Source organism: Nerophis lumbriciformis, linkage group LG21 (assembly GCF_033978685.3).
Source record: "Nerophis lumbriciformis linkage group LG21, RoL_Nlum_v2.1, whole genome shotgun sequence".
Lineage (NCBI taxonomy): Eukaryota > Metazoa > Chordata > Actinopteri > Syngnathiformes > Syngnathidae > Nerophis > Nerophis lumbriciformis.
The window spans coordinates 28578441-28605244 of record NC_084568.2 but is presented as its reverse complement, the minus strand read 5'-3'; the positions used below and the strand labels follow the sequence as shown (position 1 = coordinate 28605244).

The window sequence follows — 26804 nt, the reverse complement described above, 5'->3', positions numbered from 1 at the left end:
CAGTCAGTCTTTACGGTTGAAATAAAAAAAGGGTCTTTTTTCCTTCACACTTTTGATTGATTGATTGGAACTTTTATTAGTAGATTGCACAGTACAGTACATATTCGGTACAATTGACCACTAAATGGTAACACCCGAAGTTAGCTCGGAGCCAGTCAGGTCATGTGACCTCTGGCTCTGTTTGATTGGTCCAACGTCACCAGTGACTGCATCTGATTGGTGGAACGAAGTGAAACGTCACCAGTAAGGCAGGCACTTTGAAGGTCTGTCTGACAGACCAAAACAAACAAAGCGTGCATTAACAGATCGATAAAAATTAGTAGCGAGTAGCGAGCTGAATGTAGATAAAAGTAGCGGAGTAAAAGTAGCGTTTCTTCTTAGGCCGTTTATTGAAATACTCCCACACTTTTGACGACTTTTGGCGTGCTTTTTTCCTCTCGCTCGCACCGCTCGCATCGTCTGCTTTGCGCTCCGCCATGACGGTAGTGTGACGTAAATATGCGACGCGTCGACGAACAAAAACGTCCTCGACGTATGTACGTAACCGATGACGTCGACTACGTCGACGCGTCGTTTCAGCCCTACCTAGGTTCACGTATTGTTTCCTGTTTGTTAGATAACTTCTTATCCAGTTTGAGACTAACCCTCTGATGCCGTATCGTTCTAGTTTTTTGATTAAAATATTGTGATTAATTGTGTCAAATTACATCAATGTTAATCAAATAGTGGGGATTCCTGTATTAGCGTCTTTAATGGCGTGTCAACGATCCAGCTAGTGGCAGTACTGATGGAATTATTTTACAGGGTGAGTGGGAAATATTTACAGTCAATTCTGTACGTGATGAGGGGTAATATCCTGAAATAAGACCTGCTCAGGCCTTGTGGTTAGAGTGTCCGCCCGGAGATCGGTAGGTCGTGAGTTCAAACCCCGGCCGAGTCATACCAAAGACTATAAAAATGGGACCCATTACTTCCCTGCTTGGCACTCAGCATCAACGTTTGGAATTGGGGTTTAAATCACCAAATGATTCCCGGGCGCGGCCACCGCTGCTGCTCACTGCTCCTCTGTGGGGATGGGTCAAATGCAGAGGATAATTTCAACCGCACCTAGTGTGTGTGACAATCATTGGCGCTTTAACTTTAACTTTTAACATAAGCTGTTTATTCGGAACAAGTGCTAGTCAACAACATACATATTAAAGTTTGCAAAATTCTATGTACCGCATTTTTCGGAGTATAAGTCGCACCGGCCGAAAATGCATAATAAAGAAGGAAAAAAACATATATAAGTCGCACTGGAGTATAAGTCGCATTTTTGGGGGGAATTTATTTGATAAAACCCAACACCAAGAATAGACATTTGAAAGGCAATTTAAAATAAATAAAGAATAGTGAACAACAGGCTGAATAAGTGTACGTTATATGAGGCATAAATAACCAACTGAGAACGTGCCTGGTATGTTAGCGTAACATATTATGGTAAGAGTCATTCAAATAACTGTAACATATAGAACATGCTATACGTTTACCAAACAATCTGTCACTCCTAATCGCTAAATCCGATGAAATCTTATACGTCTAGTCTCTTACGTGAATGAGCTAAGTAATATTATTTGATATTTTACGGTAATGTGTTAATAATTTCACACATAAGTCGCTCCTGAGTATAAGTCACACCCCCGGCCAAACTATGAAAAAAACTGCGACTTATAGTCCGAAAAATACGGTAAGACAATTGTGCCATGGACCCTGAATTTTCGCCTGTTTACATCACAGTGTAGACTGGGGTGTAGGACTCGCTAACGAGTTAAGTCTGTTATGCGCCTTAGTTTGTAGGCAGTTAAGGGCTGCTACAAACTAGGCTAGTTAGCATAATACAGCTAACGCTAGCAATCGTGTCCACGGCATCTGAAGTTACGAAGTTACTCTGCTCTAAGTGGTTGTTTGATTGATTGAAACTTGTATTAGTAGATTGCACAGTACAGTACATATTCCGTACAATTGACCATTAAATGGTAACACCCGATTACGTTTTTCAACTTGTTTAAATCTGGGTCCATGTTAATCAATTCATGGTACAAATATATACTATCAGCATAATACAGTCATCACACAAGTTAATCATCAGAGTATATACATTGAATTATTTACAATCCGGGGGGTGGGATGTGGAGAGGGTTGGGGGGGGTTGGGTTGGGTTGCTATCAAGCTTAGCTTCACTAGCTTAGCAGCGAGCTAGCTGAAGGTGAAGCGGTGAAACAAAGAGAACAAGTTCTTCGCAAATTGGATAAGACTGCAAAATGTGGCTAAAGAAGGCTGTACAATATTCAGAGGCACACGAAATAGAAAGATATCACTTAGCGTCAACGACGACAAAGGAGCACAGCTTAACCAACAGCAGCGTGGACGAGCAGCAGCGAGAACACATTTGTTTTCTTTGTGGGAAAAAAATAAGGATTTCTACACAACACAATCTCGGGAATAACACAATCTTTATTTTACGGACCCCAACGACCGCGTTGTATCGAACTTTGAGTGTACCACGCTGTATTCAGTGCAAACTAGAGATGTTCTGATCAGGGTTTTATGCTGCCGATGCTGATCTTGCATGAGTGAGATACAGATCACATGTATCACCTGTACATTTTTGACTAAGGGGAGCGGTTCCACACTGTGTATGGAGACACGTAATTAGCTGCTAGCTGCTTGTCGGCCGGAGGCATAAAATAAGGGGATTGTGTTAGTGATTGGCGTTGAAAGGCGTTAATCGGCAATGGTGATCACTGGGAATGCACAAAAAAATCAAGTCACATCCGAATCGCGATTGTTATTCATCTCCATTGATTCATAATCCTCAGAAATGGGGGGAAAAAAATATTAAAATACGTTTTTAGGCCATTTCCATCCACCAGAAGGAGCTTTTCTAACCTGTAACCCTTTTTGAGAAAAAGTCATTATAATGATTATGCCAAATACTACTTTGCGAGAATCGGTTTGAATCGAATTGTCTACCCCAGGAATCGGTATGAATCGTTAGGTGCCCAAAGAATCACAACCCCTAGCCATCATGTGCTTTTTGAATGTATTCAAAATGGCTAACACAGCTTTTAATATCGGAGGTTTTATTTACATTTACATTTGAATCTGTATGCGTGTGTTTGGTAATGAGGCGCGTAATCAAAATGTCATCCTTGTTTGGCAACCTTTCTAAGCAGTTTACCCTGGCCTGACGTGATGGGGAGGACCCTTCACATCTGGGAAACACACATTTATGGGTGTTCTCGTCTTCTCTTCGATCTTCTAAGAGCCTAATCAAATGAGTTGGATGTAATACTATTGAGTGGCAGGAAGGAGAGTAGACTGCATTAGAGTACAGGAGTCTCAGGGCAGGGAAGACCATAATGACCCGTGCCAGGATCCAGCATGACCTTTATTGTTCTGCATGGGTGCAGTGAGGCACTACGCCACACTGCTCAGCCCACATGCACTTTGTGGAAAACCAGATTTCATTTTCCTGATGTTGGGAGAAGTTGCTTAGTTATTCAGACTCTAGAGGACGCTTTTGTTAGCCAAAAGGCAGCAGAATCTCCATCAGGGCGTCGGCGGTGGTTCGCATCATGCTTGCTAACACTTGTCACCTCAATTAAGTTTGTTTGACTGGTTTGAGCGCGACTATCCAATAAAACGTCAGATAGTGATTATTTCAGTAATTGAGGAATCTATCAAATTATAATTGTCATGTCTGTGATCATGTTTTGTTTAGTTATGTTTTGCTTGGTTTTTGGACACTTTTTAGTTCTTGTCTTAACTCCCTTTGTCACCATAGTAACCATTAGTTTCACCTGGTTCACATCCTCATGTCACGCACCTGTCTCATGTTTTCACATTTTGAGTCACGCACCTGCTTTCACTAATCATGTCACTATTATTTAAGCTTCGAGTTGCCAGGCTGTCTTTCTGGCGACATCACTCTCTACACACCCTTGTTGATGATCCATGCTGCTCTTTTTCATGCTCTTTTCTTGTTCCAAGTAAGTTTTCTTTATTCAGGCCATAGTTTGCAAGTTTTGTTTTATGTTCATAGTTCTGCCTTCGTGCTAGTGTTTTATTTTCATAGCCACGTTTTGTACCTCCGCTGTGAGCGCCTTTTGTTTGTTCCTTTTGAGTGTTAAAATTAAAAGATGTCACTACCTTCACGCCATCCGGTCCAAGTTCACTTGCATCTCGGGAAAACAACCACTCCATAGTCCAAGTTTTGACAATAATAAATAAAACGCACTGAATAACTTCAATGCGTCTTTTAGGGAAGATTGTTGAAATAAAGAAAATGATTACCTTTCTTCTTTCTTCTTATGAATGCACATAACATTGAAATTGCACTTGTACCATGGCAGCATGGTTATTTATTACTTGTTTGACCAAAAAAAAAAGAAAAACAACCTCTAACCAGGGACAGTAATAGATAATAAAGAACCAAAGTGAACAAAAAGATGTATGATAAATTGAGTGACAATGTATTTTACATATTTGAACGGGTGGAAGGAGTGCTGTTTGATTTTTGGGCAAACAACTTGTTAGCATTGACATTCAAACTGTTGATGATATAACATGTCCTCACATGCCCGCATGTGTTTGAATAAAACATTTAAGTCAACGATAAAAGGTGGTGCGATCTACCGAAATAGGGAGTTCACCTTGTTTTTGCGTTTGTGCTGCTCTTAAAATAGACAGGAGGCTTTCTGCTAACGTTGTAGCATTGATGTAGTGACATTGTGAAAATAACCATGTCTGTTTTTTTTCTAGCATAAATGATCGCAAAACCTTCGACAGCTTCTCAAATCTTCTTTGGGCATTTGCTCTCTTTCTCCCTCTTCTTTGAGCCTACTCTCTTGGAGGGACGACATGATATGAACATTTCCTAACAAGGTTATCGTGACCAAAATGATCACGGTTATAATAATGTGGTATTGTTGAATGTACACAAAAACTACGTATACAAGCACTGAAATCTTTTAATCTCCATCCATCCATTTTCTACCGCTTGTCCCTTTTGGGGTCACGGGGATTGCTTGAGCCTATCTCAGCTGCACTCGGGCGGAAGGCGGGGTACACCCTGGACAAGTCAGCACCTCATCACAGGGCCAACACAGATATACAGACAACATTCACACTCACATTCACACACTAGGGCCAATTTAGTGTTGCCAATCAACCTATCCCCAGGTGCATGTCTTTGCTAGTTTTTTAAATCACAAAAATAAATACACACTGTTAGAAAAGCCATGTTTTGTGTGTCTTATGCGTCACTGATAGTGTTTTAGTATTTTATCTGTATAAATGGCTACACTTTTATTGTTTTAAATGTTGCTTTTTACCGTAGCACTTTTAACATTTATCCAGATGAAAAGTGCATAACAAAAAAAATCTCTTATTATTGTTAATTATTTGTGGTGGGTGTTGTGTCGTCTTTGAACGCCCCGTAAAAACACCTTCGTCTCGTATGAACCATCATCATAATTCTGTTCTAAGAGAGCACAGCTTGTAGGTTCAACGTGCACAATTAAATATCTTAGTTGCTCAGACGGTAATGTGTTTATGTAAGTTAAGATTGGGGTATGTCGTTTTTGGGGAAATGTGTCAATGTCTCTTGTTTTCATGTTAGCATTTAAGCTAGCAGTGCCAGTGAGTCTGTCAAACTGTGGCTATCCATCATTTTAAATTAAAAGGGTAAACTAATCGTCTAGGTTTTTACTGCGGTTATCAATATTACAGTTAATCGTTACATGCCCCCACTCTCTTGGCACTCTGCCGTTCCCACCACACACACTTAGGCCACATCACCTGCAGCGTAACCTACATCACCGTAAGTACACCACTCTCATGTGCTTACTATTTCTTGCAGAAACAATTAATTTTATACATTTGTATTAATCAAACTCATTAAAATAATAATTGAAGCAACAAATACAAATGAAAGCTGTTTTCAAATCCATGAATCGTTGCAGCGCTGCAATCCAGGCTGAAGCGCGATTGCTATGCACGAGCACGGGCATGAGTGCCATACCAAGATGTGTTGTCCGATCAAAGCTATTGGTTTAATTAAAAACAGCAATTTTGCATGAAAGAAAGAAGGGAAGACTCAATATGATCCACACAATCAAATCCCTGGGTGTGCTTGCTCACACATGAGCACATGTACATTAGGAACATACTTACCAAATGCGGTTAACGTTTTTATCCAGATGACAATCACCAGGTGCAAAAATATCTGATTGATTTGCATTCTGCCATGTTTGTTCATAGCAAAACAAATGTTTATAATTCATCACGGTTTATCGATGACAGCATTTCATCCCTAATTGCTGTGAAGGCTCAACGTGAGTGCAGACCAGCGGGATGGATAATGAGGTACACCCTAAGGCTAAGACTTCTTACTGCTCAAGACTCGAATAGAACATGGTCAATTTGAGACTGACCAACGAGCAAGGGTCAAATGAGCAAAATAACACCTTCTGCAGCTCTCAGGGTTATTGATACAGGATGATAGATTAACGATGCATCCATAATAGGAATGATTCAAGCTTCCCAGCTATGAATGCATCATAAGTCATTGCTGCCCTGCTTCTCCCTCCCTTTACTGTTAACACATCACTGCCTCGCAGTGCTCATTATGGACTGACGCTGGTGTAAACAATTGAATCAGAAAGCCACACTGACAACTTATCAAATGTCATGACGAGGAAAAGTGAAACCAGCAGAGAAAACCTACTACGGCCTATTGTGCTGACTCAGCAGGGTTTATATATGGCCGTGGTCTTAAAGGGACACTGCTTACAAACAAAACAACACATCTATGAACAACTAAAAACTCATGGCTCTCGAAGAGAAACTGGGCATATACTGTACAACCTGGCAAGAGGCTCAGTGGGGTTTCCGTGCCAAGGTAGTAGTGGACTGTCATGTGATCAGATCCTCTGAAGCTGCATGGCTGTGCACACACTCTCCACCTGCTTCAACATGAGCGAGGAGAATTAGGCCATGTTTAGTTACATTGACGAAGGAGCACTGATGCGGAAATGTTGTGGAGGGATTTTGGAGTGTTTTTCATCAACATGAGCATTAAAATGCTTTGTAGATAAAATAAAATGTACTGGACTAAAAATGTAATTTAAAACATTTGTGTGCACGTACAACACTTAAGACCTTCAGTATATCTGTATGTGGAATTAAATTATGGAATGGATTAAGCAAAGCAATCAAACAATGTACTAATATAATCCACTTCAAAAAACTCTTCAAACTTAGTGTTTACAAAGTACAAAGAAGAAGAACCATGATAAACATTCTGAATTTATTTCATCCATTCATCCGTTCATTTTCAAAATAATCTAACTCATCTCACCATATGTAAGTATTATTAATGCATTTATTTATTTTTATTGTGATTACTTATGGAGTTTATTGTGAATAAATTGAGAACAGAAAGTGAACAAATGTTTTAGCAACTGTTATGTAAAAGAAAAGGGGTAGGATTAAATAAGCTCTGCTTCTACCTACTCCTTTTCGAACATGTTGAAAAGATAAACTGGAAATTGTGATGTATGCATGCATGTTCGAAATAAACTCAAACTCACCTCAACTCAACTAAAATGCATATTTTACTTTGAAAATGCTACATTTATTTGATCAACATGACCACTAAAATGCGAATGTAAGCTCGGTAGACACATCCAACCACTCCATAAAATGTACTGGACTATAATGCATATTTTACTTTAAAAACGCTACATTTATTTGATCAACATGACCAATAAAACGCGAACGTGAGCTCGGTAGACACATCCAACCACTCCATAAAATGTACTGGACTATAATGCATATTTTACTTTGAAAACACTACATTTATTTGATCAACATGACCACTAAAACGTGAACGTAAGCTCGGTAGACACATCCAACCACTCCATAAAATGTACTGGACTATAATGCATATTTTACTTTGAAAACGCTACATTTATTTGATCAACATGACCAATAAAATGTGAACGTGAGCTCGGTAGACACATCCAACCACTCCATAAAATGTACTGGACTATAATACATATTTTACTTTGAAAACACTACATTTATTTGATCAATATGACCAATCAAATGTGAACGTGAGCTCGGTAGACACATCCAACCACTCCAGAAAATGTACTGGACTATAATGCATATTTTACTTTGAAAACACTACATTTATTTGATCAACATGACCAATAAAATGTGAACGTGAGCTCTGTAGACACATCCAACCACTCCATAAAATGTACTGGAGTTGCATATTTTACTTTGAAAACACTACATTTATTCAATCAACAGGACCACTAAAACGCAAACGTGAGCTCGGTAGACACATCCAACCACTCCATAAAATGTACTGGACTATAATGCATATTTTACTTTGAAAACACTACATTTATTTGATCAACATGACCACTAAAACGCGAACGTAAGCTCGGTAGACACATCCAACCAATCCATAAAATGTAGTAGATTAAAAATGCACATTTTAATTTAAAAACTCTACATGTTTCTATAAATTAGGGAATGTTTTGAATAACCCCCCAAATATGTACATTTTGTACCTTTAGCATAACTTTTTGTATGGAGTCCTACTAAGTAAGTCCATGTGTTTGATTGTATAATGCAGTTAGTCTTTATCAGGCCCATCAGTGCAAAAACCTCATGGGAGTCCTATACAGTGGACATTTGCGTTTTTTGAATAAACAGTTATTTTTTCCTAAACTTGTCAAAAAAACCAAAAACAACAAATGTCCACTGCAGAGGAAGCGGTTACAGGTGGGTTGACTGGTTAAAGCTCGGTTATGATTATTATTATTATGGTCGTCGTTTGCTTAGTCGGCCATCTTATGGGTGGCGGTGTAATCCTCTTATTGCGCGGCTGCGTTGAACTCATGGAGTGACCTACATAGGCTTGGTCTGGATGCGAGAGGCGGGGAAGCGTGTGGTCAGATGGGAGGAGTTAGTGTCAAAAGTTATCTCATATACAAGAGTAGTATCACAATTGGGCCTTAACACAGACCATAATGCTCAGCATGGTGTACCTAATATTGTGGCCAATATATGGACATGGCGAGTCAGCACCTTCTCATGCTGCCTATGTAAACGTGCATGAAGGTGCGCCCCTCAGGACTCACTCTGCACCACCTAGTTTGTAACTGCTCCTCCAAGACCGAGCCCCTTTAGCGACATCTGGGCTCCGCGGCGGCACGAGCTCCCGGCCTCTTTTGTGATTGTCAGGTCATTGCGAGGAAGCGGGAGTGACAGCTGCTGCCCCCCGCCCACAAGCTCTGTGATGCACACAGAATAGAAGATGGGTTGATCACTGTACTGCGTCAGGCCACAAAATTATTACTCCAGCGGTTGCCGCTTTTAAAATGTGTGGCACATGAGTGGAAAAAAGCGCAAAACAAAATACACGAGCCCTCTGATCCTCTATAATCCCTCATCCAGGAGCTCGCCATCATCGGACTGCTTCCCTGCAGGCTGGCCAATGGCAGCTGGGCTTGACAGTGACCACTTCCTATTAGACGGGTTGTGACAGGACAAAGGGGGCGGTCTCGTGCATCATCAGCGTTCCAAGCTGCTTAACCTTTATGAAAATATGAACATGTGATGCGACCGAGCTCTATAAATATTCTCAAATCTGTTCTGTTGATAGAACAGTCACCGGCTTCCTTGTTGTCTTTAGAAGCAGCACGCCAGTCCGCTGTCACGCTTGAGCTTGCAAGCATCAAAAGACAAATTCTAGGCTGGTGTTTAACTGGCCTTTGTCAATTTGTGAAGTTTCAGCAACGCTTCCGAAGGACGGCACGCTAACATTAATGATGCCACTAAGAAAGGAAAACGTAGGTGATTTACACGGGTTAGCTCAGAATGCTATTCACATTTGAACCCAGAACCTTATTATTTTCATTGATGAGAAAAGAAGTGTCCCAGTATGCTCTTCTCTTGTGCCTTTCATCCTCACAAGACCTTTTTTCATTTTTCCCTTCGTCTTATCAAGCCTAACGTATTTAGAGATAAAATGTGTCTCCTGTACATTCCTGGCACATAAGGTTGCAAACCTCTTTTGTGAGCTCCTCCTTATTGTCCCCGCCGCTTGCTTGTCTTTTCCCTCCATGAACATTCTTCCAGGGGATATCTTTCATTTCCAGCGTGTGTGGCCAGCCCGATTGTTGCGTAATGAATGGACCTCTCACTCTGTCCCTCCCAGGGATACTCAGTGAAGGAGTAATTATCTTCGATGTGCTGCAGCTGGAAGGGAGAGTCAGTGAGGAGTGGAGTTGTAAAGTAATGACATTTAAGCTCCTAAAGTGTAGACTGGCTTGACTTGAGCTGCAGGAGAGAGCCGCTTACGGCCGAAGGCGATAAGAACGATGTCATCGCCTCTTCAGCGCTTGAACATTCCATGTTTTGGGCTGGTGAAGGTTTCCCTCTCATACATCAAATACAGTGTTTCCCACAAGACCGCAAAGTGTCTGGAGCGGTGCTTTATGTCATCATCTCATTTGCATAATTAGCCGTAAAACAAGTGCATGTTGTTTTTTCCGCCGTTGTGGCCATACTTGGCAACATTGGCAAATTAATTTGTGGGTCACCAATGAATGTATGAACATGTGTGTTTTTTATTTAAGTTCCTTGTACTTTCCATTTTTCTGAATATTGGTCAACTTGGTGAGTGCTGTTAGATCAGAGATTTAAGATGCACGGCTATACAATCCGATACCTGCTATTTTGCTGATATCGACCGATATTCGATATCAATATCAAATCATGACACTTAGAACGATATGACAATTTCATATCACAGTTATTGTGACCAAAATCATCACAGTATTGTGGTATGTGCTTAAAAGTACACACTACACTCTTCTGACCAATTTTTTTAAAATAACTAACACACACTGTTCGAAAAGCCACTATTTTATGGAAGTAGAATTGTCTCACATCAACTTATATACATCAAAATGATATTAATACATATGCATATATTAATAAATATACAAGTACAAATACAAATGTCATATACAAATAAATAAATAATTTGTATAAATAAATGCGTATTTGTAAATATATTTTTGAGATTTGAAAATATATACACATTTTATAAATATAAAAATGTGACATACAAATAAATCAATAATTTGTATAAATAAACGTGTATTGGTAAATATATTTTTGTGATTTGAATATAGATATGCTTGATTTTGTATTTGTATTGGATTTGCATATGTGGATCGCTTTTTTGCTTTTGTGTCGATGAGACATTCCTCCCACAAACCAGATGCACAAATAAATGTGACCTACACACTCCATCTACTGGTCACACTTATCATTACACCATGTACCAAATAAAATTGCTTGGAGGTCGTTAAGCACAAGCAAAATGAGCACGTACATTAGGCGCACCGGGTTATAAGGCGCTTTGTCCATTTTTTAGTAAATTAAATGATTTTAAGTGTGCCTTAGAGTCTGAAAAATACTGTATTTGGTTCATAAATTATAGTAAAACATTTAAAAACAAGTTTCATGTTATTTAAAGTCATGTGGCTGGTGTGCAGAGAATAAGCGCACAGATGGCCTGAAAAATGTCCTTTTAAAAATGGATTCTTCAACATTTTGAGTCGATTCAGAATCATAATGAGTAAAAATCGCGATTCGGGTGTGAATCACTTACCAACTGGCAGAGGTGTGGACTCGAGTCACATGACTTGGACTCGAGTCAGACTCGAGTCATGAATTTGATGACTTTAGACTCGACTTGACAAAATGTAAAAAGACTTGCAACTCGACTTAGACTTTAACATCAATGACTTGTGACTTCACTTGGACTTGAGCCTTTTGAATTGACATGACTTGACATGACTTGCTACTTTCCCCAAAACCCAAAGATGAAAAAGTTATTCAGGAGCGCCCCGTATTTTTCATTGTGTACTTGTCTATCAGCGTTGCGTGTGTCAGCTGGTGTGGTCTCAGTACAACAGCCAATCAAATTAGATCTACTTTGTTTTCATCACACAGCATTCATCCAATCAAATTGCAGGACAACCAAGGAAGAAGACATGTCCAAACCACACGCCAGTGAACAAAAAATGATACCTAAAATAATTTTGTTTGGGTATAAAAATTACGAGGTGGTCAACACAAAACGGTTTGCAGTATGCAACACATGCGGTTCGAAAATTACTGATGGAGAGGAAACAACTTCCAACTTCGTCCGGCATTTGAAGTTGCACAAAGAACGGTAAGTTTTGAATGAAAGATAACGTTTATTGGCTAAGTAACGTGACTTTTATTTGCTGTGTAGTTAAATCAGTGAGGCTGTAAACTCACTGCTAACGTTATAACATTATTGCAAACACGGGAATCTGTTGCAGTTCACTACCTTATTCATACTTTTTGTTCAGTGATTTTTTTTAAGCAGGGTTACGTTAGTCAATATATCACACGTAACGTTAGACGGCGGTCAGCAGCACCGCGTATTTTAGCCACCTAAAAAAAGACAAAAATAGTAAAATAAAGGTCAGTTAAAATGTATACTATATTATGAATATGTGTACCGTTTTAGCTAGCTTTCTGACATACTGTTGGTTGTTTACCTCAGTGGTCCCCAACCACCGGGCCGCGGCCCGGTACTGGTCCGTGGATCGATTGGTATCGGGCCGCACAAGAATTTTTTCTTTTTTTTTCTTTTTTTAATTAAATCAACATAAAAAACACAAGATACACTTACAAGTAGTGCACCAACCCAAAACAACTCTCTCCCCACTTTTGTTCTGGGCATTGAACATGAAGACTCTTCCTTCACTGTTCCGAGTGGCCATGAGAGTCTTGGCAGTGCCTGCCTCCAGCGCTCCAGTGGAGCGAGTTTTCAGCCACGGTGGCATCATACTACGCCCCCATCGTGCACAAATGACTGACAGACTCTTGGCTAATTTGGTCTTTTGCAAATGCAATGCAGCATAGGGCCCTGACATATAAAAAGTAAAACTTTTTTGTTATGTTCACGTATATGTCATGTTTTTTCAATGTTAACACTTTTGTACAAATAAGTACATTTGCACTTTATTTTTCAATGTGTTTGTTCTGTAAAGGAATGAGTTAATGTTTAAAATGACTGGTTAATAGTGCTATTATAAAGTGCAATTTCAGCACAATTTTCTTTCCTGCAATTTAAAATGCACTTGTTTTAATAAATAAATACAGCGTTTGAAAAGCATACACAATCTGTGTTAATATATTAGTCTGTGGTTAAAAGGACTTGAAAGGACTCGAAACTCAAAATGCAGGACTTAGGACTTGACTTGAGACTTTCCAGTCTTGACTTTGGACTTGACTCGGGGCTTGCCTGTCTTGACTCGGGACTTGACTCGGACTTGAGGGCAAAGACTTGAGACTTACTTGTGACTTGCAAAACAATGACTTGGTCCCACCTCAGCCAACTGGCATTTACACAAGACTTAAAAATCACTGAAGATGAACCCAGGTGAAAAAGGGTTCAAATTAATATGTGTGTGCATCCCCGGGTTGGGAGGGAAGTTGTTCCTCAAGTGGAGGAGTTCAAGTATCTCAGGGAAGAATGGAACGTAAGATTGACAGACAGATCGGTGCAGCGTCGGCAGTGATGCAGTCACTGTACCGGTCTGTTGTGGTGAAGAGGGAGCTGAGCCAGAAGGCGAAGCTTTCCATTACAGGTCAGTTAAAGGCCTACTGAAACCCACTACTACCGACCACGCAGTCTGATAGTTTATATATCAATGATGAAATCTTAACATTGCAACACATTAGCTTACTAAAGTGCAATTTTAAATTTTGCGCGAAATATCCTGCTGAAAACGTCTCGGTATGATGACGCCGGCGCGTGACGTAACGTATTGTAGAGGACATTTTGGGACAGCATGGTGGCCAGCTATTAAGTCGTCTGTTTTCATCGCAAAATTCCACAGTATTCTGGACATCTGTGTTGGTGAATCTTTTGCAATTTGTTCAATGAACAATGGAGACAGCAAAGAAGAAAGCTGTAGGTGGGAAGCGGTGTATTTGGGAAGGTGTTGTGCCGGATAACGCACCCCCACCGTAGAATGCACCCCTTGACTGTTGTGCCGGATAACACAGCCGGTGTTTCATTGTTTACATTCCCGGAAGATGACAGTCAAGCTTTACCATTGGCCTGTGGAGAACTGGGACAACAGAGACTCTTACCAGGAGGACTTTGAGTTGGATGCGCAGACACGGTACCGTGAGTACGCATGCAGCTGCGGCTTCCAAACATTTGATCGCTTGCCCGTACGTGCGTGCCGCTATGTGCATGTCACGTACGTAACTTTGGGGACTTTGGGGAAATATATGTGCTGTGTGAACTTTGGGGAGGTGAACGGTACTTTGGGCTGTGGGATTGAGTGTGTTGTGCAGGTGTTTGAGTTGTATTGGCGGGTTATATGGACGGGAGGGGGGAGGTGTTTGTTATGCGGGATTAATTTGTGGCATATTAAATATAAGGCTGGTTGTGTTGTGGCTAATAGAGTATATACAGTATATACTGAATATATGAATATCAGGTCCCACCCGCCTCTCACAGCATCTTCCCTATCTGAATCGCTCCCACTGCCCTCTAGTCCTTCACTCTCACTTTCCTTATCCACGAATCTTTCATCCTCGCTCAAATTAATGGGGAAATTGTCGCTTTCTCGGTCCGAATCGCTCTCGCTGCTGGTGGCCACGATTGTAAACAATGTGCAGATGTGAGGAGCTCCACAACCTGTGACGTCACGCTACTCGTCTGCTGCTTTTTTTATCAGCGACCAAAAGTTGCGAACTTTATCGTTGATGTTCTCTACTAAATCCTTTCAGCAAAAATATGGCAATATCGCGAAATGATCAAGTATGACACATAGAATCCTACCGGTCGGACGTGCCCTAAACACCTCCCTAGGGAGGCGTTCAGGTGGCATCCTGACCAGATGCCCGAACCACCTCATCTGGCTCCTTTCGATGTGGAGGAGCAGCGGCTTTACTTTGAGCTCCCCCCGGATGGCAGAGCTTCTCACCCTATCTCTAAGGGAGAGCCCCGCCACCCGGCGGAGGAAACTCATTTCGGCCGCTTGTACCCGTGATCTTGTCCTTTCGGTCATAACCCAAAGCTCATGACCATAGGTGAGGATGGGAACGTAGATCGACCGGTAAATTGAGAGCTTTGCCTTCCGGCTCAGCTCCTTCTTCACCACAACGGATCGATACAGCGTCCGCATTACTGAAGACGCCGCACCGATCCGCCTGTCGATCTCACGATCCAGTTTTCCCTCACTCGTGAACAAGACTCCGAGGTACTTGAACTCCTCCACTTGGGGCAAGATCTCCTCCCCAACCCGGAGATGGCACTCCACCCTTTTCCGGGCGAGAACCATGGACTCGGACTTGGAGGTGCTGATTCTCATCCCAGTCGCTTCACACTTGGCTGCGAACCGATCCAGTGAGAGCTGAAGATCCTGGCCAGATGAAGCCATCAGGACCACATCATCTGCAAAAAGCAGAGACCTAATCCTGCAGCCACCAAACCAGATCCCCTCAACGCCTTGACTGCGCCTAGAAATTCTGTCCATAAAAGTTATGAACAGAATCGGTGACAAAGGGCAGCCTTGGCGGAGTCCAACCCTCACTGGAAACGTGTCCGACTTACTGCCGGCAATGCGGACCAAGCTCTGGCACAGAGCATACAGGGAGCGGACTGCCACAATCAGACAGTCCGATACCCCATACTCTCTGAGCACTCCCCACAGGACTTCCCGAGGGACACGGTCGAATGCCTTCTCCAAATCCACAAAACACATGTAGACTGGTTGGGCAAACTCCCATGCACCCTCAAGGACCCTGCCGAGAGTATAGAGCTGGTCCACAGTTCCACGACCAGGACGAAAACCACACTGTTCCTCCTGAATCCGAGGTTCGACTATCCGGCGTAGCCTCCTCTCCAGTACACCTGAATAGACCTTACCGGGAAGGCTGAGGAGTGTGATCCCACGATAGTTAGAACACACCCTCCGGTTCCCCTTCTTAAAGAGAGGAACCACCACCCCGGTCTGCCAATCCAGAGGTACCGCCCCCGATGTCCACGCGATGCTGCAGAGTCTTGTCAACCAAGACAGTCCCACAGCATCCAGAGCCTTAAGGAACTCCGGGCGGGTCTCATCCACCCCTGGGGCCTCAGAGGAGCTTTTTAACTACCTCAGCAACCTCAGCCCCAGAAATAGGAGAGCCCACCACAGATTCCCCAGGCACTGCTTCCTCATAGGAAGACGTGTTGGTGGGATTGAGGAGGTCTTCGAAGTATTCCCTCCACCGATCCACAACATCCGCAGTCAAGGTCAGCAGAACACCATCCTCGCCATAGACGGTGTTGATAGTGCACTGCTTCCCCTTCCTGAGGCGGCGGATGGTGGTCCAGAATTGCTTCGAAGCCGTCCGGAAGTCGTTTTCCATGGCCTCCCCGAACTCCTCCCATGTCCGAGTTTTTGCCTCTGCGACCGCTGAAGCCGCACACTGCTTGGCCTGTCGGTACCTGTCCGCTGCCTCAGGAGTCCTATGAGCCAAAAGAACCCGATAGGACTCCTTCTTCAGCTTGACGGCATCTCTCACCGCCGGTGTCCACCAACGGGTTCTAGGATTACCGCCACGACAAGCACCAACTACCTTGCGGCCACAGCTCCAATCAGCCGCCTCGACAATAGAGGCGCGGAACATGGTCCATTCGGACTCAATGTGCAGCACCTCCCTCGTGACATGTTCAAAGTTCTTCCGGAGGTGGGAATTGAAACTCTCTCTGACAGGAGACTCTGCCAGACGTTCCCAGCAAACCCTCACAATGCGTTTGGGCCTGCCAGGTCTGTCCGGCATCCTCCCCCACCATTGCAGCCAACTCACCACCAGGTGGTGATCGGTAGAAAGCTCCGCCCCTCTCTTCACCCGAGTGTCCAAAACATGAGGCCGCAAATCCGATGACACAACTACAAAGTCGATCATGGAACTGCGGCCTAGGGTGTCCTGGTGCCAAGTGCACATATGGACACCCTTATGTTTGAACATGGTGTTCGTTATGGACAATCTGTGACGGGCACAAAAGTCCAATAACAAAACACCGCTCGGGTTCAGATCCGGGCAGCCATTCTTCCCAATCACGCCTCTCCAGGTTTCACTGTCGTTGCCAACATGAGCATTGAAGTCCCCCAGTAGAACGAGGGAATCACCCGAGGGAGCACTCTCAAGTACTCCCTCGAGTGAATCCAAAAAGGGTGGGTACTCTGAGGTACGGTTTGGCGCGTAAGCGCAAACCACAGTCAGGACTCGTTCCCCCACCCGAAGGCGGAGGGAAGCTACCCTCTCGTCCACCGGGTTGAACTCCAACGTACAGGCTCTGAGCCGGGGGGAAACAAGAATTGCCGCCCCAGCCCGTCGCCTCTCACTGCCGGCAACGCCAGAGTGGAAGAGAGTCCAGCCCCTCTCGAGAGAACTGGTTCCAGAGCCCTTGCTGTGCGTCGAAGTGAGTCCGACTATATCTAGGCGGAACTTCTCCACCTCGCGCACTAGCTCAGGCTCCTTCCTCCCCAGCGAGGTGACGTTCCACGTCCCAAGAGCTAGCTTCTGTAGCCGAGGATTGGACCGCCAAGTGCTCTGCCTTCGGCTGCCGCTCACATCGCACCCGACCTCTATGACCCCTGCTATGGGTGGTGAGCCCATTGGAGGGGGGACCCACGTTGCCTCTTCGGGCTGTGCCCGGCCGGGCCCCATGGGGACAGGCCCGGCCACCAGGCGCTCGCCATCGTGCCCCACCTACGGGCCTGGCTCCAGAGGGGGGCCCCGGTGACCCGCGTCCGGGCGAGGGAAATCTGGGTCCTTGGTTTTTATATATCATGGAGGTCTTCGAGCTGCTCTTTGTCTGATCCCTCACCTAGGACCAGTTTGTCTTGGGAGACCCTACCAGGGGGCATAAAGCCCCCGGACAACATAGCTCCTAGGATCATTGGGACACGCAAACTCCTGTACCACGTTAAGGTGGCAGCTCAGAGAGGAGATGTCACAAGTAAAGTCCTTAAATACTTCTGAGGCACCTCGCCAGCTGACAATACGGGCTCGGCAAAAACATGCATGAGTGTTTGCAGGCTAGACTGGTGTCTTGTGGCTGAGAGTCATGACGATGAATGACTGGTCCACAGGGCAAAGTAACCATCTTGATGTGAGGAGAGTGGGAAATCACTCTTTATGGCTTTTTGTAGAAGACAATATTCATGTATTTTACTACTTCCGTATCAAACATTCTTTCTTTCCTCTTCTGTGTGCAGGAGTCAACTGGAGAGCAGACACCACGTGGAAAAGGGTAAATAGGACTTTTCTACCACTACTCACACGGGAGAGTTCGAGGAAAATGTTTCTGCATGCTGACATGGCTTTATGGCTTCAGTGGGAGAACTGCCTGACAGATTTAGTGTTCAGTGTGAACATCAGCTCTAAAGTGCACTTGGGGTCTGCCTGTGAGACTGGAAAAGCAAATGAATATTAAGTTTGTTTTCTATTTAACAACATCTTAGGCCCTTCACACGGATGCTGCAGACAGCAATACCGTTAGCTGTCTGCAGGTTGGACATGGCGCGCAAAGGGAGGCAGAGATTTGTAATCCTGTGCTTTTGTTGCCAGATTAAAATCCACCGTCCTGGGTTGGGGGATGGAGAGACTGGTCTAGTTGAGGGAGAGGCGGGGCTAGGCGGCCAGATTAAAGCCCCGTGTACAGCTGTGTCAGTGTGGGCGGAGCTTCATGGACGTCCTCGATACCGGACTTGGCTGTTTTGGAACGACCTAGTCATCATCATCTGACCTCTAACAATTAATATACTTGCTAATATTATGTTTAAACTTGTACTGTACAATTGAATAGTACATTTTGACTCAATATGTGGAACCAATATCCATTTGGTCAGTATTCACAGGGATGTGAGAACCCTTGAAGAAAAAAAGAGGAACATTTCTGTCAGGACAAAGCGCTGCCACGCAAACACCGAAAGAAAATGTTGAAAATCAAGACTACATTTCATGCAATTGGAGCATTTCTACACTATTTATTTTTACCTTTTAGATTTATTCTCATTTACCAAGCACGTACAAATCCCATGTAATGTAGCACACAGTTTTTACCAAATCATTTACTAACATTATTATAATTGAAAATGTCAAATTCTATACCATGCAAGCAAAGAATGTTTCTCAATCGGCAGCTCTATCCTGAAGCCACGCCCCCTCGGGTAATACACTTGCGGCGTTGTGACCTCTGTTTACATCGGTCACATCTAAAATATACCTTCTCGCTGGCTACTAACAACAGGGATCCCAGCGAGATTTAAAAAAATAGAGGAATTTAAAAATATCAGCTGGGGTTCAAGGGGGCGCCTGTAGTTGAAGAGATTTGACCATTTCTAAGATGCTTTGAAGGCATTTTCTACATAGAAATGCTGTAAAAATGCAATTAAAAGAAAAGTGTGTTTTCATGTATGAAAAGATCAATTTGAAGTTCCGAATAAAAGTAAGAATAATGACATAATTATAACAAATATTTTAAAGACATGCACCTGGGTTTAGGTTGATTGGCAACACTAAATTGGCCCTAGTGTGTGAATGTGAGTGTGAATGTTGTCTGTATCTGTGTTGGCCCTGCGATGAAGTGGTGACTTGTCCAGGGTGTACCCCGCTTTCCGCCCGAATACATCTGAGATAGGCTCCAGCACCCCCCGCGACCCTGAAAAAGACAAGCGGTAGAAAATGGATGGATGGATGGTAATTGTAAAAGTCAAATATTTTGTTGAACTCGTGAGCGACTTAGTAAAGTCGTGGATGGAAGATTGTCTTTTACAAGTTTGTTTTTGTCTTTTAATTACATGTAAACTTAATGAATGCATAATTATACTTTATAGTGCTTTTTAGGCAACTTTGGCAATGCACTAGATCTAGTACAAGTTAGTGGGTTTAGTATTTTAAATCATGAGACATAAAATCTACTGGTCAACATCAATTTGCCATATTATTACTTACTAAGAGTAGTAACTTATGAAAATGACTCAGTAGGCAGTTTGACGTTTTCGTTTCTCAAAGTTTTCTTTTTTGCATGTTTGCTTCCCTCGCAATGTTGTTTCTATAACAACCAACGGTTTGATTGATTGAGACTGATTGAGGCTTTTATTAGTTGAATGCACAGTACAGTACATATTCCGTACAATTGACCACTAAATGGTAACACCCGAATAAGTTTTTCAACTTGTTTCCACGTTAATCAATTCATGGTTGATCACTTTCCATCGCAAAGACTGCAAAGTGCTGGAAAATTGATTTCCAAAGGCGGACATCTGTCGACTTATTTTTTTAACCACGACCAATTCCAATAATTCATTATTCCCACATCCAACAGAGACACAGTTCATGTTGAAAAAGTCGTCAATTATGAAACACGTACGTGTTATTTCAAAACCAAATCACTATATCACGATATTTACCGATGCTACACTATGATATTAACACAAACATACAAGTACCTAAACATGCCGAGATGTTAAGGACACGTTTGCGAGCCAAAGCGCAGCAAAGCCGCTGAAATTTATGTTTCTCCCCTCCACAGTATTGCACTTCCGAAAGTTCCCGAATGTCAACGGAAGCAACCGACAGCGACCAAAACATTCTGTCATGTTCCAAGAATTGCGGCTCAGACAAATTCCCAATTTGTCATTATGTATTTGACAAAAGCCACACTCTTGTACAACAAGCTCTATATACGTCTCTCTTCTTTCTTGGCAGCACTCGCACAAACTTTTACCTGACAACAACACGTCACTTCCCCATCCTTGCCCCGTAAGTCCTGCCCCCCAGTCTAAGTCATTGGCTAGAACCCCATAGCCAGCCGCTACACCACGAAAGCAATTTGACTCCATCAATACGCATTGTTTTGGCGATTTAAAAGAGACATTAAAAAATGACCATTTTGGCTAGAAACATAGCAGAATTTCGATGACTAGCGGATCCCTGTAAAAAAATATTCTAGAACTATAACTAGTTGGGAACAAACAGTGTTGAGATTGTAATCATCCAAATATGATTAGCAGCAAAGTGGACAGTTGTCAGTGTTGTGTGTCGGAGAGTGAATGGATCCGACAACACGTAAGCAAGCGAGACAGTTAGCTAACGATCAAGCTTGTTTTGGTGCTCCTGATCGTCTCCTTGTCCTGCAGCTCAGTGCGACGTTTAGGCAAGAAGAACAGCGAGTACCTGCGGCTGAGGCCAGCGTTTAAAAATGTTTGTTTGTATCGTATTTTTTAGGGATGTCCGATAATATCGGACTGCCGATATTATCGGCCGATAAATGCTTTAAAATGTAATATCGGAAATTATCGGTATCGGTTTCAAAAAGTAAAATTTATGACTTTTTAAAACGCCGCTGTGTACACGGACATAGGGAGAAGTTCAGAGCGCCAATAAACCTTAAAGGCACTGCCTTTGTGTGCCGGCCCAGTCACATAACATCTACGGCTTTTCACACACACAAGTTAATGCATGCATACTTGGTCAACAGCCATACAGGTCACACTGAGGGTGGCCGTATAAACAAATTTAACACTGTTACAAATATGCGCCACACTGTGAACCCACACCAAACAAGAATGACAAACACATTTTGGGAGAACATCCGCACCGTAACACAACATAAACACAACAGAACAAATACCCAGAACCCCTTGCAGCACTAACTCTTCCGGGACGCTACAATATACACCCCCCCCCCCCCCCCCCCCCCAAATCAATCCCGCCCAAATCAACCTCCTCATGTTCCAAAAGCTGCTGTTTTGAGGCATGTTAAAAAAAATAATGCACTTTGTGACTTCAATAATAAATATGCCAGTGCCATGTTGGCATTTTTTTTTCCATAACTTGAGTTGATTTATTTTGGAAAACCTTGTTACATTGTTTAATGCATCCAGCGGGGCATCACAACAAAATTAGGCATAAGAATGTGTTAATTCCACGACTGTATATATTGATATCGGTTGATATCGGAATCGGTAATTAAGAGTTGGACAATATCGGAATATTGGATATCGTCAAAAAAGCCATTATCAGACATCTCTAGTATTTTTATTGATAGTTCATTAAAAAAATCCATAAGCGATATTTTGACGTGAAAATAAATGTTTAAAAACACGACGAGACGTGAGAATAGCTGTACTGGCGCACCAATAATGCTAAAAAGAGCGCTATCAGCGATCAACTCTGTTGATGCACTTCATCTTTAGCATTATCAGCTCCACATGGCATTGTGAGGGAGCTTTACACAGGACACGCAATGCTAACCGCTATAGGGGGGAATCTTCGGGAACCTGCTGTTTCAATTACGATTCATAAATCCATTATTTATACATCTTTTATCATGTAATTATTAAATTGTGTATTATTATTATATTGTTACTATAGTGTATATTATTATTACGTAATGTAAATGTATTATTTCATCATTAAATATATTTCTACAAGGTTGCTCCTCTGGCTACTGACATATGCAGTATTGTGTCATTCCCGGTTTTTGCATATTAGCGCACAGCATAGATTAATTTTCATGGAAGACGAGACGCGTTGGAACTGTAGCTGCCTGCTAAGTGAAAAAAGAAGTCCCTACTTGGTGAGCAGGCATCCTTGATTTTAATTTCCCCTAGAGGGGGGGTGGGGGTTACCCACATATGCGGTCCTCTCCAAGGTTTATCATAGTCATTCACATCGACGTCCCACTGGGGTGAGTTTTTCCTTGCCCTTATGTGGGCTCTGTACCGAGGATGTCGTTGTGGCTTGTGCAGCCCTTTGAGACACTTGTGATTTAGGGCTATATAAATAAACATTGATTGATTGATTGATTGAATTTGTGTGCCTTCTGAAACCACAGAATGCACAAACACTTAGGCCCCAATCACCATAAACTTGCTTCTCAAAGACGTGTCGTCTATCTACTCATTCATGACATCTCCATGGCTCAAACTGTTGCTGCACTGTATGGATGTTATTGTCTCTTCTGACCTATTCATCGACTTGTCAATTTCTTCTTCTAAGCTCTCTGACGTAACGCGGTTTCTGTTAGCCGTCTGTTTAAATGTATTTATTATTTTCTTGTTTCACTACTTCACTTTCAAGCTCGCTTGGTGCCATTGCTTGTCTTTTCCTCGCCCCTCCTCCGTGTTTGTCTGTGCTAACCCAGGTAACACACAACGTTAAAAGAATGTTAGCTAATGGTTTCGCTTCAATTGTTAGTTTGAACCAAACCTGGCACTAAAGTTTAGAGAACATTAGCATTAATACCGCATTTTAGAACCGAACATATGTAAATTATCAATAATTGGACATTTGTCTATCGATTCAGAATCGTCCACATTTGAATCGGGATGGATGGAGAATTTATCAGTTTTCTGATCTCTATTAACAACACAGAATCCTAAAAACACGGCTAATGGTCGTAGCTGTGAGCGTCTAGTTGACCAACTTTTTGTTGAACAACACACTCCTGTGGTTCTAACTGGTTCCTATTTTATAACTTACAAGAATTACCCAGGATGTGATAAAGTATTTCTATGTAGCGTCCGGTCAACGGCTATAGCAATGATGCTTTGAAGATTCCCAGGGCTACCAGTGAGTACTTTAATCTACAGGCTACTATATTGAGTGAAAAAGATGACTGTATGGCTGTTATTTCATGTTTGGAGAGCTATAATTACGTTAAAAACTGTATTTAGAAGGTTGTTTTTTCTGCTTTATGAAAATATGATTCTTTTTGATAATATTTCTACTTTGCGGAAATTAGTTTCCCATGTGCAGACCTGCGATAAACGAAGGACGACTGCAGATTATAAATGTTTGCTTCATGATGGTAAAGCACATGGAGCTGGGGGAATACCTCAGCAAAGTCATTCCACAGGACAATGATACGAGCATGGCCCCAAACTGGCTTGACAGCATGCTCCAAATAAGAGGCATTGAGCGAAGGCAGTGTAGATATGGACTCACCCCCCTGATCGCAGGAGCATTTTAAATTGCAGCCTGTCATCAGCATTTAAGGGACAAGATTTGAAACAAAAAGGAAATTAGAAGCTCCCATTGGAAATACACACAAACACAATCTGCGGGGTTCCCAACCCAGCACGCATTGGAGAAAGGCGGAAGAGACTGGGAATGTAGGGGTCAAGCCCCCACTTCTACGGCACTTATGTAAGATGACTTACGTAATAACCAGCCCAACTTGTGTGTGTGTGTGTGTGTGTGTGTGTGTGTCTAGACAAGTGGGCCAGGCACCTGAACTTTGGGTGGGGTTGTAGGGGCAAACAAAAGGAGGGGTACTCCTCACGCAAGCCCCCTGCGGCAGGAGAGGATTGTGGGATTATAAGTGCGCATGGAGGGCGACTGGGGGGGTGAGGGTTTGGCAAAGCTGCGTATTAAAGCCACAGAGTAGGAGGGAGGCACGCAGGAGCACATCTGTGCTCGCATCCAGCCTATTTGCAGCTTTCATAACTCTCTCACAACTTGTATTCACAAAACCCCTTTGACTTGTCCCGCTCATCTCTTGATCTTAACCCCGCTCTATTGATGCTCTTTGTCCTCCCTCTCTTCTGAACGTAGAGTCTGAGCAGTGCCAGACAACCGAAACACAGGACCGACACACGCGGTAGTTCCACAACTACCGGCGGTGCGGCCGGTTTGCATACTTGTGGCAGCGGGGAGGAAGAAAGAGGTGGGCTCAACGATGGTCACGGCCATGGAGGACGCCAATGCGGCGCGGAAGGAGGAGGCGACGCAGGAGGTGGTGCCCCCGGCCCAGCCTGGAGCGGAAGTGCCTCCTGCGGCTGTCCAGGCCAACCAGGGAGCAGACACATCTGGAGGTGAGGAAGGCCTGGAGCCATTTGGTTTCTGCTCTCTGGAATGTACGAGTGATGTTTGCTATGATCTCATCGCATTTTCAGCTACACCACAGCAACGTGCAGGTTTTTAGTTCTGTTCTACAAGGATTTTTCTCACACTTCCAGAGGAATCGGTATTCACCAAACATACACAGCCATGCAATATTAACTACAGCAAGTGAAAATGGAAACAAATACACAGTCAACTCATCTTTGCTCTTGCTACAAGAGGTTAGTTGTCTGTGAGAATTAGAGTGCAACCGAGAAAGGATGGCTGGCAATCTTTGTTTCAGTGTTCACTCCAAAGTGAATGAGGTGTCGTTCTTTCACACAAATCTCCCATGGATGCCTCTAGGAAGGACCATGCTGTACAAGAAATATTGTTAGCTGGAAGCATAGAAGACTGCAAAATGATCAGATAAATAATTCAGATTTGAGAGAGACAACTCTAATTTGAGCTTAATTTGGAAAAGAGTAATGGACGCATATAGTTAGGGGGACAAAACACAGGACCGGAAACCCTTAGGTCGGAATCCGGCCTCAGATTAGATATGAATTATTAGGTTAAAGTGTAAACGTACATCATTGTTGTTTTGAGTTGGACATCACCGAATAGGAAACAAAATATCAACAACGAATAAAAAACAGTCGAGCTCTTGATCACCAGTGTACTTTTACAAAGGGGCTCAGTCCAAACCCTTGGTGTTTACCGAGGCTTCTGTCTTCAGGGGGTAGCTCTAGTATGTATCATATCCTCCTGAGAACCAGTGCATTTGTTTTTAGTATGGGTGTGCCGATCGATAGACCATCGATCAGTATCGGACCATTTTTTCTCGGACTATAAGCCGCGCTCACAAAATTTTAGAAGAAAAAACATTTTTCCAAATATTAGCCGCACCGGACTATAAGCCGCAGATATATACATTGTGAAATGAAATGTTATTTACACAGAAATATTTCGTAATTTTTTATTTACATACCTTAATTGATTCCAAACGATGTCTGTAACACGGCAGTAAAACGGTAGATCAAACAAAACAGAAGTCATCGCCATGGACCCACTAGCTGCGGAAGCTAGCTCTCCAATCAGCTAAATAGACTCAATAACTCCACGGTGACGTTTTGGTTAATTTACTGAGGAATTTGTGAAACTAAAACAATAAAAAAAGCATATCACTGTAAGTTAATAATACTAACACACAGATACATGTAAATGTGTTAGCATATTAGCTAATGCTAACAACGCTAGCTTCATTACATTACGATAGTACATACAAATATGTATGAAAACACTCCTATAGACATCACACATGGGACGGTTTAGTAAGTAAATATAATTTTAGAATAAACTATAAAACTTATAAACGTTGCTTGGAGTGATGAATGAAGAACTCGTACGAGTATAAACGCTATTGACGGCTATAAGATGGAAAAGGACATGTAACTTCTGGTTAAAAGCTCAGTCCAAACAGAAGGGCAATGCAGCACTGCAGCGCCTGCAGTGAGCGAACTTGTCCGAAATATGGCGCCAGAGCACAGATAATAACACACCTATTCAGTGTATTTGCTTGTTTTTTTTCTTAACTATATACATTGTGACTGTCAGAGAAAAAAAATCCATAAATTAGCCACACTGTTTTATAAGCCGCAGGGTTCAAAACGTAGGAAAATAGTAGTGTCTAATATTCAGGAATTTACTGTATTTTTAGTATCCCAGATGACAAGCAGCTAGCAGCAAATAATGTGTCTCCATACAATGTTAGGTTGATGATAATCACCTCC

The 26804-nt window shown here is 42.7% G+C and overlaps 1 protein-coding gene across 1 annotated transcript in view; it reads left to right on the top strand.

The window, feature by feature from the left end:
* The window catches only part of pals2b (protein associated with LIN7 2, MAGUK p55 family member b), a 67508-nt gene that overhangs the window by 4067 nt on the left and 36637 nt on the right, over nucleotides 1–26804 (top strand). Inside the window, exons 2-3 of the mRNA XM_061982512.2 lie at nucleotides 18399–18433; nucleotides 24745–25004. Coding sequence (XP_061838496.1) covers nucleotides 24869–25004 — 136 coding nt within the window. The 5' untranslated portion in view covers nucleotides 18399–18433; nucleotides 24745–24868. The remainder of the gene's footprint in view (nucleotides 1–18398; nucleotides 18434–24744; nucleotides 25005–26804) is intronic.